Below are 13,287 nucleotides of genomic sequence, written 5' to 3'. Positions count from 1 at the left end.
GCAGAAGATACACAAGAACGAAGCAACGGGTGAGAAGAATTCAGAAGAATTGAAAAGGCTGATGTCGAAGAAACGATTGCTGTGTCCACTGTGTCCGGACCGTTTCGAGCAGTTGCACATGTTGAAGTATCATTTGAAGACTCACAAGATTAAATTGCTTGGCAACGTCAAGCCCTTGAGAGGAAAAAGAGATCCGAATGTCATACACAATTACTGCCAGCTGTGCGATAAGACGTTCCAGCACCCGTCGTATCTCAAGCTACACATGAAATTTCACAAACGGGAGCGAGACTTCCAGTGTGATCGATGTGACAAGCGATTCTTCATCTCCCAAGACCTGAAGCATCACAAAATGGCGGTTCACGAGACGCATACGATTCTTTGTGGTGAGTGCGGTAAAACCTTCGGAACGCAGCGCTATTTCAAACGGCATGTGCTAAGTCACAGTACCGATCCGAGCCTAAGACCGCACAAGTGTTCCTACTGTCCGGAGGCGTTCCACTCGGCGGCGAAACTCAAGGACCACATGTGCCGCCATACGGGCGAAAAGATACACCAGTGCGAATTGTGTGATCAGGCATTCCGGTTTCGGCACCAGTTGACACATCACAAAATTAGCAAGCATGGGATGCAACTGGACCGGCAATTACTGGTGGATACTCGCCAGGAACTTGCGAAAGAAGAACCAGCTGACAGTGGCGAGAACCGGATGGAATTCGGCGACTAGGAGCAACACCTGTGGCCATTCTGGATGTTCAAGTAGGTATATTTTATTGAATCCAATGCAATGAGTTTATCGATAAAATCATAAGCCGAAAAACTATTTGTTAGCTTCCTGAATCAGTTTTGAGAAAGCCAATGTCAAATTCTTCAGCTAGGTTTGCAGACGACAGTTCATTTTTAGAAACTGTTACTGCCAGCACTTCCCCGCGGTGTGACCGCAACCGAACAAGGGCGAAGCACGCTGAAACGTCAACTGTCAGGGAAAGTCAGCAAACGGAACATCAATCAGTTTTGTGAAGCAATTGAATGCACAGGCAAAAGTGTGTGGTGATGAGGGATTATCAAAACTAAAATTAATTTATCTAAATTCTATATTCTACAGCTAAATCCTACGACTACACTAGTTGAACTATAAATACCTAAATCTATTATCACAGTTTGCTCTAGTTATCACAGTGGTTTATCACAGCAGTAAGTTTGTTATAGACTAGAAAAGAAACTTTTTCTAACCTTAACCTAAACACAGATCCTATAGCTAGACGAACATTACGGATAGACACGTTGAAATTAACCTAAAAGGGCACACCGAAAATTGTAAGTTTTCACTACTAAATCTAAACATGCAAATAACAATAAAAAACTATTTCAGCTTAAAGCTGTCGTCACACCCAACATCGGAGTTTGTGAGTTGCTAAAAGAAGCGGTAAAGATCCCTATTTGTTCACGGAACAAAATCTTTAAGAATTTTCGACATGTCGAATCCGATTGCACCCTCCAATAATTCCAACCCGGCAACACCAGACAATAAGGATGAATCCAACGGTTGTGTTTGCTGCGACCGCCCGGAGACGGTCGACGATTGCGTCCAATGCGATCAATGCAACGGATGGTGGCACATGAGGTGTGCAGAAGTGACAACATCGGTGGCAGACCGATCCTGGACCTGCAGTCACTGTTTGCCATTGAGCGTTACATCCAGAACAACAACATCGAGCATTAGGGCGGCCCGTCTAGCATTGAAGAAAAAACTGCTAGAAGAGCAGCAAGCGATGGAACAGCGGCATCTCGCCGAAAAATATAAGCTCCTTGAAGAGGAGTTAAACGAAATGGACGAGACGGGTAGCAACAGAAGTCGGATAAGTAAACGAACGAGTTTGGAGAACGTAGAACAGTGGCAAAGGAAATGTGCAAAATATGCTGAGGCCGTACACAGGCCACAGCCGACTGATCAGTTGGCAAAAGTCGCATCAGCCCTTCAGCTACCGCCGAATGAGCCAGAGGGGGATTCAGAGTGCACCGCTGCTGGGCCAGCTGTAGATCCGAACACGCATGAAACGGAACCTAACAAGCCAACTGCGGAAGGGTTGGCATCTGCTGAAATGGTGCAGCGAGGAGGACCGAGCGAAACAGTCACGGGAGGACGTCATGAGGTCACTTTTCATAAGCCGACGTTGAATTCAACAGTGAAATCGTCAAGTTTTCCAGCATCAGGTCGCGTCAAAGGGGATCCTCAGCGAAGTACTGGCGCGATTCCTAGAACGGCTCAGAAGCACCAGGAAGTAGTGAACGCAACAGGTAATGTCGATCCCCAAGTGCCCCCCGTAGCACCTCAAGGTAAGCCACTTTTAAATCCATCCATACCACAAAATTCAGAAAACTCCCTCCAACAAATGATGAAACAATTCGGGAGCCTGGCACCATATGCCACGGTCTCTTTGAATAGAACATCCGAATCGAATATTCTTCCTAAATCAGGAACTAGTGTTGGCTTTCAGCCACCGGCAAATCCGATAATAACTCCCGGATTAGTTCCCCACGCAGCGGAATTACCAAATGTTGGCCCATCGCCACCCGCTAATTCGATTCCATATTCAGGTTTAGTTCCCCCACTCGCGGGACTACCGAATGTTGGCCAAGTGCCACAAGTAAATCCGGTTCAATACGCAGGTCAGGTACCCCCTCTAGTGGGCCTACCGAATGTTGGCTATCTGCCACAAGCATATCCGGTACAATGCGCCGGCCAAGTTCCCCCGCCGTCGGGACTGCCGACCGTTGATCAATTCACTCCCTCTCCCTCGCAGTTAGCCGCGCGTCAAGTAATGTCACGTGAGCTACCGACGTTTTCTGGTGATCCTGCTGACTGGCCGATATTCATCAGCAGCTTCACGAACAGTTCGTTAGCATGTGGATACAATAGTGCGGAAAACCTCGCACGTCTCCAACGGTGTTTGAAGGGTCCCGCGTATGAATCCGTTAGAAGTCGATTGTTGCTCCCCGAATCAGTTCCCCAAGTGATTGACACGCTGCGTTTGTTGTACGGCCGACCAGAATTGTTAATTAGTGCTCAGTTACAAAAAGTGCGCAGTGTTCCAGCACCGAAGGCGGAGAAGTTGGAGACTATTATCGATTTTGGCATAGCGGTACGCAGTCTCTGCGACCATTTGGAAGCCGCTGGACAGCAAGAGCATCTTTCGAACCCGACGTTGTTGATGGAGCTAGTTGAGAAGCTGCCTGCGCACACCAAACTGCAGTGGGCGGACTATATGCAGCATCATCCGGTGGTCAACCTAAAGGTGTTTGGAGACTTCATGCTACGCGTCGTAACAGCAGTCAGCCGAGTAACAATGTACGTCGGTGGGGACAGCGGCAACCAACAGAAGACAAAGCAAAAAGGAACGGTGAATGCTCATATCAGTGAAACAGGACCAGAGAGTGAACTAGTGCGAGAGAAAGAGCGGGTGTGTGTCTGCTGTAAGAAGCCTGGCCACCGTATAGCGGATTGTTCAACGTTCAAATCGTATACGGTAGATAATCGGTGGAAGTTTGCACAAAATAACGGCCTGTGCCGGAGCTGTCTAAACACACATGGAAGGAGAATCTGCAGGAATGCAATGCAGTGTGGAATCGATGGGTGTGAATATCGTCACCACACGCTGTTGCACTCTAATCGATCCAGTGCAACTGAACGGCCAACACAAGGAATGTCGACAGTGCAAAACCATACCCATCGGCAATACAAACAGGTTCTTCTATTTCGTATCATTCCGGTTGTCGTCTCCGGTCCTCGTGGCACTGTAGAAACTTTTGCATTCTTGGACGACGGTTCAGATCTGTCTCTCATCGAACGCAGTCTAGTAGAGCAGTTGGGAATCGATGGCTGGACTAAGCCATTATGTTTAAAATGGACAGGAAATGTCACACGAGTCGAGTCTGAATCAAAACAAGTACGTATTTCAATACAGGGAGTGAGCAGCCAAAAACAACATTCCCTCAATGACATTCGTACTGTGAAAGAACTCACTTTACCGGAACAGAGTCTGAACTACGACGAACTGTGCCAGCGCTACCGATACCTTCAAGGATTACCGATCGTCAGCTACGAGAAAGCCGTTCCTCGCTTGTTGATTGGCGTAAACAACGCGAACCTCACTGTTCCTCTGCAAGTGAGAGAAGGCAGGCAGTCCGAACCTATCGCTGTGAAGACCAGATTAGGTTGGTGCATCTTCGGTGGCTCGCCTAAGGATTCTACTCACTTCAAGACTCACTCTCTAAATCTCCATGCCTGCGAATGTGAAAACGTTCAAGAACTGCATAATACGGTGAAGGATTATTTTACTGTGGAAGATGCAGGAGTTAAGCCGACTGCTGCATTGGAATCCGAAGAAGATAAGCGTGCCAGGATCATCATGGAACGGACTACACTCCGAGTGGGCAAGCAGTTCAAAACGGGCTTGCTGTGGAAATATGACAATATCGAATTTCCGGACAGCTATACGATGGCGATCAAGCGGCTTGAGTGCCTCGAGCGCAAGATGATCCAGGATCCGGAGCTGGCAGTCAACCTGAAGAAGCAGATAGCAGAGTATCAAACGAAGGGTTACGCGTATCGAGCAACGGAGAAAGAATTAACAGAAGCAGATCCGAAGAAAGTATGGTATTTACCGTTGGGCGTAGTAACGAACCCAAGGAAACCAGGAAAAGTTCGTCTCATATGGGATGCAGCTGCTAAGGTAGATGGAATATCGCTAAATACCATGTTACTGAAGGGACCCGATCAACTGACTTCGCTACCGGCAGTTCTGTCTCGTTTTCGACAGTACAAGGTAGGAGTTTCGGCTGACATTAAAGAGATGTTCCACCAACTGTTGATTTGTGAAGAGGATCGTCATTCTCAGCGTTTTTTATTCCGAAGTGACCCTTTGGACCAAGTTGAAATCTACGTCATGAATGTCGCGACCTTTGGATCCACGTGTTCGCCAGCGTCGGCGCAGTATGTTAAGAACAGGAATGCCGAAGAATTCATCAACAATTATCCACGGGCCGTCGAGGGAATTTTGAAAAACCATTATGTGGACGATTACCTCGATAGCTTCGAGAACGAGGAAGAGGCGGAACGTGTTGCACAAGAAATTCGGTTGATACATCAAGAAGGAGGTTTTCAATTAAGAAATTGGCTGTCGAACAGTGTGGAAGTGCTTCGTGGGCTGAATGAAGAGAACCCGGAGGAAAGCAAGAGCCTGTGCCTGCCTGCGACGGAGTATGGCGATCGAGTGCTTGGAATGCTATGGCAAACAGCAGAAGATAACCTCTGTTTTTCGATTAAAATGAAGGAAGAAATTCAGAAAGTGATAGATTCAAGAGAGCGGCCCACGAAACGACAAGTTTTGAAATGCCTGATGGGGATATTCGACCCACTGGGACTTCTAGCCGTATACCTTGTTCACGGAAAGATCCTTCTTCAGGACGTGTGGCGCACTGGACTACAATGGGATGAAAGACTGCCAGAAGAAATATTCGACCGCTGGATAAGGTGGACCGATCTGTTCTGTAAAATCGAAGACCTGCGAATCCCACGGTGCTACTTCAAGAATGCGACCGTGCAAACGTATGAACAACTGCAACTCCACGTCTTTGTTGATGCCAGTGAAGCAGCCTTCTCCGCCGTGGCGTACTTCAGAGTGATGAACACTAACGGAGAAGCAGAGTGTTCTATAGTAGCTGCTAAAACGAAAGTGGCGCCGCTGAAACCACTTTCGATTCCTCGCTTGGAGCTACAGGCAGCGGTTCTTGGTAGCCGCTTAATGGCGTTTGTTCAAGAGATTCACAGCGTCGAAGTAAAAAAGCGATTCCTATGGAGTGACTCTGCAACAGTGCTGGCCTGGTTACGGGCCGATCATCGACGGTACAAACAATACGTAGCCTGTCGAATAGGAGAATTATTGTCAACGACCGATGTTGCCGAATGGCAGTGGATCCCTAGCAAATTGAATCCAGCGGATGCAGCGACAAAGTGGGGTACGAAACCGCTTCCAGGAGCAACCGATGAGTGGTTCACGGGTCCCGAGTTTCTCCGGTTTCCCGAGGAGAATTGGCCAAGGCAGGTCAAACTTTCCGTACAACCTGAAGAAGAATTACGTCCTTGCTTCTTTGTTAAAGAATCAACGATTCCGGAAGTTATAGTAGACTTTTCACGGTTCTCAAAGTGGCGGAAACTGCTAGGTGCAGTGGCGTACTTGCATCGCTTCATAGAGAACTGTCGGCGAAGACTGCGAGGAGAACAATTGGAATTGCTATATCTGAGTCAAGAAGATCTGAAGAGAGCGAAGAACACCATTGTGCGGCTCGTGCAGTGGCAGGAGTTTCCAGATGAAATGGTTCTACTTTCCAAAGGACAAGGCGAATTACCAAAAACTAGCAGCCTTTTTCAGCTAACCCCAACAATAGATGAATGCGGAGTACTGCGCATCGATGGACGAATTGGTGCTGCCACATACACACCGTTCGATACCAGATTCCCGGTGATTCTATCAAAGAAACATCCGGTGACTAAGTTGATAGTGGAGGACTTCCATCGAACATTTCTTCATGGAAACTCTGAAACGGTAGTGAATGAAATAAGACAGTACTACCATGTCTCGCGGCTAAGGACAGTAGTTAAGCAAGTTGCAGCAACGTGCCAGTGGTGCAAGGTGAAGAAGGCAACTCCAAAGGTGCCACGAATGGCGCCACTACCTGTGGCACGTTTGTCCTCGTTCACACGCCCATTCACGCACATCGGTATCGATTTCTTCGGACCACTGCTGGTGAAAGTTGGAAGAAGTACTCCCAAACGCTGGATATGTTTGTTCACCTGTCTAACGACTCGAGCAGTTCATGTGGAAGTCGCCCACAGTCTTTCTACAAATTCCTGTGTGCAATGCGTACGTCGTTTCATCGGTCGTCGAGGAGCGCCAGCAGAGATCTACACAGACAACGGCACAAACTTCCAGGGCGCGGAGCGCCTGCTTCAGGAGCAGCTACGAGGAATACATGGTGAATTGGCAGCTACATTTACGAACACAAACACTAAATGGATTTTCATTCCACCAGCAGCACCCCACATGGGTGGTGCATGGGAACGGATGGTGCGTTCGGTAAAGTCAGCCATGGAAGCCGCATACAACAACGATCGCAAGCTGGATGACGAGGGATTGGAAACACTGGTAATCGAAGCCGAGAGTATTGTCAACAGTCGGCCGCTGACATACCTACCTTTAGAAGCCGCTGAAACAGAAGCTCTCACACCAAATCATTTCCTTCTGGGAAGCTCAACAGGTGTCCGACAGCCTGCAGTACCGTTCAGTGATCCAACAACTGCTTTGAAAAATACTTGGACCCAAATACAACATCAACTGGACGTCTTTTGGAAGCGGTGGATTCGAGAATATCTTCCGATGTTAACCAAACGTATGAAGTGGTTCGGAGAGGTAGCACCAATAGCTGTAGGAGACCTGGTTCTCATTGTGGACGACGCCCGAAGAAATGGCTGGACACGCGGGCGAGTCCAGGACGTCGTAAAAGCAGAAGACGGAAGAATTCGGCAGGCTGTCATTCAAACTGCGAGGGGGATAGTGCGTAGACCGGTGTCAAAGTTGGCTGTATTAGAGGTTGAGTTGGATGGTAAAACTGGGACCGGTGGCCAGTGTTACGGGGGGGAGGATGTTACTGCCAGCACTTCCCCGCGGTGTGACCGCAACCGAACAAGGGCGAAGCACGCTGAAACGTCAACTGTCAGGGAAAGTCAGCAAACGGAACATCAATCAGTTTTGTGAAGCAATTGAATGCACAGGCAAAAGTGTGTGGTGATGAGGGATTATCAAAACTAAAATTAATTTATCTAAATTCTATATTCTACAGCTAAATCCTACGACTACACTAGTTGAACTATAAATACCTAAATCTATTATCACAGTTTGCTCTAGTTATCACAGTGGTTTATCACAGCAGTAAGTTTGTTATAGACTAGAAAAGAAACTTTTTCTAACCTTAACCTAAACACAGATCCTATAGCTAGACGAACATTACGGATAGACACGTTGAAATTAACCTAAAAGGGCACACCGAAAATTGTAAGTTTTCACTACTAAATCTAAACATGCAAATAACAATAAAAAACTATTTCAGCTTAAAGCTGTCGTCACACCCAACATCGGAGTTTGTGAGTTGCTAAAAGAAGCGGTAAAGATCCCTATTTGTTCACGGAACAGAAACATTACAGGAGGTAGTTTTTGCATGCCGTACAGAAAAAGCGGCGTAACAAGATCATCGACTTTGCGTCCACGAAGTCCAACATAAGTAAGGACCTGAAAATGATCCTGTTGAGACTTCGTAAGTCGATGGACGATGCCAAGCAGGATCACGTGAGACTCGTGAAGACCGCAGCAGCAGCGGAACCGGTGAAAGCAAAGGCTAAGAAGTCTATCCAGACGGAGGCCTTCGCTTTCGCAGGAAGTCCAAAAGGTATGGCAGATGCGACTGCTCGTGATAAGCACTCGCAGAAGCGAGTGAGGTAGCCGTCAGCTGAGGAGCTATTTGACGGTGCCCGCATGACTAGAAAGATACTAATTTGAAAGGTTGGCAGTTATGTCGGCAAGTCGGACCCCAACCAAGCGTCCCGGAAAGCTGGAAAGGGTGTGCCTGAAAAGGCTAGCCCGTCCCGGATGCAAGGGGAACGGGGGGTTGCGACCGTTCTAAGGCCCTCAGCAACCACAGAGTAGGGCGAACCAAGGGGAGGATCCCCCTTGGACGAAGGTCGACCGGAAAGTCTGTTAAATTGGGGAGAATTAAGGTAGGCGGGTGGGTAAGTCATCTGACGTTCCCACGAGCCACCGGAGGTGTCTGGAACCAGAACACAAGTCATGAGACTGCAAAGGCCCTGACAGGAGCAAACTGTGTAGTAGGTAGATGCGGCGCCGAAGACCATAAGGCACAAGGCTGCACGAGTCCACCCATTTGTCTGATTTGTACCGGGAAATCCGTGAACGACGACGGGACGAATATCACCACCATAGCGGACCCATACCGAGTACCCGCTGCAAACGGCGATTGGGTCGCGGATAGGACCGGAAAAATGGCGGCGATATGGACGACGGATAAATATCCTGTCCAGGAGTTGGTGTCTACTACCTATGAGGGCCTTGTGGTCGCCAAAGTAAACGGGGTCTTCTTCTGTAGCTGCTAAGCACCTCCGCGTTGGTCGATCGAGCAGTTCACGCAGATGCTAGACTGTATGACGACAGATCCTGCTAGAGTATCTGGTCATGCTAGATGTTGACCTGACTAATGTTGGTACCAAGAGTACCTTTAGTCGGAACGGTGCGGAGTCGATTACTGTGTATAGTTCTGGCCTAACAAGTAGTTCGAACTGGAAAAAAGGCGATAACTACACTCACAGCGATCGCCTGGCGGTTTACTATAGTAACAGTATCGACTACAACTACAACAGGCAGCGGATAGAGGAAGACGCGGCTAGGTCAAGGTCAAGCCCTCGCAGGTGGAAGACATCATACGAAGGGGTATTTAGGGAGGGGGTTAGACGGAGGATGCAGCGAGCACGATCTGAGGAAGAGTGAAATGAACGGCGGGTGGTGTTCGCCGCTGCAAAAGCCGCGCAGAAGACTGAAATAAGAGCAACCAAAAAGGCTTGCTTTGAGGGTCTCTGTCAGAGTCGTAATGACCAAGACGGGAGGTGTAATGGAAAATGGGGATTTTTCCCCGTCATGATCATAGTCTTTGGCCTTCTTTCATAGGACAGCCGAGGACTGGGGTTGGCGATGAGGAGAGGGTCACCGATGTGGAACTTTCGGGGATGGCAAAATCCTTCAGCGTAGGTAAGGCCCCAGATCCAGACAGAGTTCTGAACTTGGCCTTAAAAGGAGCTATTGCAGAGGCTCCCGAGATCTTCAGGTCAGGTATGCAGAAATGCCTGGACAAGGGAGCTTTTCCAGAAGTTTTGAAGTGTGTAAATTAAACGCCTTGTCACGTCCATACCTGCTAATATGCTAATTTTGTGAAATTCAGCATATTGGTCCTTGTCAAAAAATAACCTCAACCCAGCAAAGCAAATCATATAGTTACAGCATCTCAAACTTGCCCATTTTGTATGAAAATCAGCGTTTGTCCGATCAATTATGCAGTTTAGCATGGGCATAATCAAATATACTAAGGGTACTCACTAAACAGATTAAATTGCTGCATAAGCCATGATTTTCTGCGTATTTGAAATGTTTCATGATTTTGTGAATGAAATAATCAAAGATTGCCTTGGTGATCGCGACGTTTAATCAGTTTACGCTGTTAAGTGAATCCGCCTACTATAATTATGTAGTATATTTGGCATAATGCTAATGAGACTGGTGTTCCTCTACTGACATGAGACGTGGACCATGCTCGAGAAGATCTTGCAAGCACTCGGAGTTTTAGAGCTACGCGTGTTAAGGACGATCTTCGGCGATGTGCAGGTGAACAGTGTGTAGCTGAGAAAGATGAATCACGAGCAAGGGCAGTCAAGGCGTGGGTGAATTCAGCATAACGGGTTCGACACCCGGTCGGTCTAGGAACTTTTTGTAATGGAAATGTCCTTGACTTCCTTGGTTATAGAGCGTCTTACTGTCTGCCACACGATATACACATGCAAAATTGGTCGTTGGCAGAGGAATCTTTTAGTTAATAACTGTGGAAGTGTTCATAGAACACTACGCTGCTAACAAGGCTTTGTCCCTGTGAAGAAGAAGAAGCGATCGATTCCAAAGGATAATGTTGGTCTACTTTATTATTTGATAATGTAAAAACCGTACGCACTTCGTAAACTACAGTGTTTTCCTATTGTCTACTAATCGATGGAAACCCTATCAGGGCTGCCGATGGCATCGACATGGTTGTTAGTGTTGCTCCGTTGAATCCACCTATTGGAGATGGTTGTTGGTGATGCTGTGGTTGGTGCTGTTGCAGTTGTACGGGATGTGATTGGGGATGACTTGGAAACTGTGACTGTGGCGGTTCGGGAGATCCGATTGTTGCGAACGAAGCCGTCGTTGGCGCTGGACTTCCCAGATCCGAGACGTGTGTAAGATCGCTGTGATTAGTACGGTCATGTTCGGGTAAGGCCATCTGCTGTATCATCGGAACTATGGAAGGATGTACCGGGGGATTTGTTGGTAGCTGTATTTGTGCTTCAGTTGGCTGAACAACACGATTCTTTCTAGCATTTGTGGACTGTTCGCCAGCTTCGCTTTTCTTCTTTCGGGCACTCTGCTTGTACAACTGAACGCCCTCAACCACAATTCCATGTTTGCGTATTTTGTGTTGTGTCAACATGTAGTTAAATCTGAAAGGTAAAATCGATAATTTACTGTTGTGTTATAGCCACATCACGTGCAACGATATTTACCTGTAATCCGCACCGCAGATATCACAATAAACCCGGTCTCCTGTATGCTTCATGACGTGATAGCGCAATTGATTAGGCCTTGCAAACGCCTTGTCGCAATAGGTGCACTTATGCTTGTAGGGATCATCGTCGTGCAGGAGCATATGCCTCCGAAGACTTTTCCGCCAGCGGCACTTTAGTCCACAGATGCTGCATACAAAGTCCTTCTTCTCGTGGATAGATTCCATGTGGATCTTCAGTTGTTGCTTGATATAGAATCGTCGATCACAGATCGGACAAACGATGTCCTTTTGCTGGGTGTGCGTCAACATGTGGACGTTGAATGTGGCACTGCTTGATAGAATTTTGCCACAGATTTGGCAAACTTGCTTGCAAAGGGATGCCGGTTTCTCGTCGGTGCTCTTGTCTCGTTTTTCTCTGGGCTTACGAGGACCTTTTGGTAGACGAGGTTCATTCTTTCTTGGCCGACCACGTTTCTTTTTCGGCTTTTCTTCGACAAAAGCGTCATTATCTTGGTAAGCTTCATATTTCATCTCTATGCTCTTTCTTAACCTTGCCATTTGTTCTTCTTCAGGCTCATACTCATCATCATCTTCGTCCGTTGCAGAATGACTATCTGAATTAGAAGATGCGTCGAACCCTTTAGGTAAATCGTAATCCGAATCGTAGTTCATGTCCCCAGGTTCCTCCTTTACATCGACATTTGAATGCTCGTCTTCGAGCTTTTCAACATCTGTTGGCACATCATTTCCAAACTCCGTCTTCTTGACTTTTTGCTTCCTTTCCTAGGTCCACAAGCAAATAGTCTGTAGGAAGTTCATTGGGTTCGCTTTCTTCTTTTTTGATCCTCGTTGTAACGACTGCTTCAGTCTCCGGCTTTCTCTCCTCTTCCTCGTCATCATTCTTTATCCCCGCCAGTAAATTGATTAACTTCCCTTGCGCAGCACTACATGTCCTAACAAACCTTATCCAAAACTTCATCATGTGTGCACATGCATCGCACACCCCCCTCGGGAGCGTATCATACTCCCGACTTGATTGCAAGCATATTTCTAGCAGCTTGGCAGTATCGCTGCACTTCATAAGCTTCTCCAGACTGTTCTTCGGCGCTTGCCGTTCCACTTTTGCACATAGCCGGCAGTAGCTTAACGAGCTTGACGCCTCACTACTGCTACCATCCCTGTCCTTCGATTCCGCTATCTCATACTCATTGGCAGCGAAAACCACATCCACAGAAGGCACAACATCTGGCCGGACAAGCGCTACCGGAACCACAGTCCGGTCTAGTTCCTCCGGGCGAAAGTGTCGCTCGCATAGCTTCGGATCCGGGATGTGTTTGCAGTTGGCACGGAATCCCAGGGCTTTGTTCCACGAGCGTATCAGATCTCGGTCATCGGTAGGAAAGCCGAAGAAGCTAACTCCTTGCTGGTCGGTCGTTGAGCTGCAATTCGGTGCGACACATTTCAGTACGTAAGCGTCCATGACGACGGGGTGTCGATGGGTGACTAGGGGTAACTAATCATTTATTTAATGTAAAATAGCAATTCAAATTTCCGAATAACTAATCGACTGAAATAATTTGTTTACTTATGGATAGAATCACTTGCAAAGTTTGTGATGTCTGTGTTGATGACATTCGATGCACTTGCATTCATGAATGCATATGCATTTCATAAAGTAGGAATAGCAGAGCCACCTGGTGGTGAGTTATGAAATCTTTGGACGTCTATCACATGTCTGTCTGGGGTATAATACTACGTTCAGACTAGGCCCTATATTACGTAATATAGAGGGTTTCATGTTATAGGAGCTATATCACCCTCTATATTACATCATATCCCATACAAATGAGCTGT

The 13,287-nt window shown here is 47.3% G+C and overlaps 3 protein-coding genes across 6 annotated transcripts; 2 read left to right on the top strand and 1 right to left on the bottom strand.

Moving 5' to 3' along the window:
- On the top strand, positions 1–820 carry LOC115253920 (zinc finger and BTB domain-containing protein 49; the record flags this gene model as incomplete). The annotated part of the gene is given in 1 exon segment (XM_029851726.2): positions 1–820. A coding segment is annotated over 1 exon segment (727 nt), but the record flags the coding sequence as incomplete, so codon positions are not given.
- Positions 821–886: 66 nt separating this feature from the next.
- On the top strand, positions 887–8,189 carry LOC134285477 (uncharacterized). 4 transcript variants are annotated; one of them, XM_062846274.1, is made up of 3 exons: positions 887–1,194; positions 1,250–1,317; positions 1,373–8,189. In XM_062846274.1, exon 3 carries the CDS (start codon positions 1,476–1,478, stop codon positions 7,812–7,814), a length of 6,339 nt encoding a protein of 2,112 aa, XP_062702258.1. In that variant the 5' UTR covers positions 887–1,194; positions 1,250–1,317; positions 1,373–1,475; the 3' UTR covers positions 7,815–8,189. The 4 variants fall into 4 exon arrangements, with proteins under 4 accessions (XP_062702258.1, XP_062702256.1, XP_062702259.1 ...); XM_062846275.1 differs by having other exon boundaries at positions 930–1,043; positions 1,106–1,194; positions 1,250–8,189; XM_062846272.1 differs by having other exon boundaries at positions 887–1,317.
- Positions 8,190–10,785: 2,596 nt separating this feature from the next.
- Positions 10,786–13,047, bottom strand: LOC109400127 (zinc finger protein 652-B). Its single transcript, XM_029851797.2, is given in 3 exon segments — positions 10,786–11,368; positions 11,432–12,199; positions 12,201–13,047. Coding segments are annotated over 3 exon segments (1,986 nt in total). The 5' UTR covers positions 12,914–13,047; the 3' UTR covers positions 10,786–10,863.
- Positions 13,048–13,287: the final 240 nt, after the last annotated feature.

The sequence above is a fragment of the Aedes albopictus genome, chromosome 1 (genome assembly GCF_035046485.1).
Source record: "Aedes albopictus strain Foshan chromosome 1, AalbF5, whole genome shotgun sequence".
NCBI lineage: Eukaryota > Metazoa > Arthropoda > Insecta > Diptera > Culicidae > Aedes > Aedes albopictus.
This window is presented reverse-complemented; position numbering and strand designations above follow the sequence as displayed.

Coding starts and splice junctions, on each gene's coding strand:
- LOC134285477 (XM_062846274.1), top strand. CDS start 1,476: ATGTCGAATCCGATTGCACCCTCCAATAATTCCAACCCGGCAACACCA.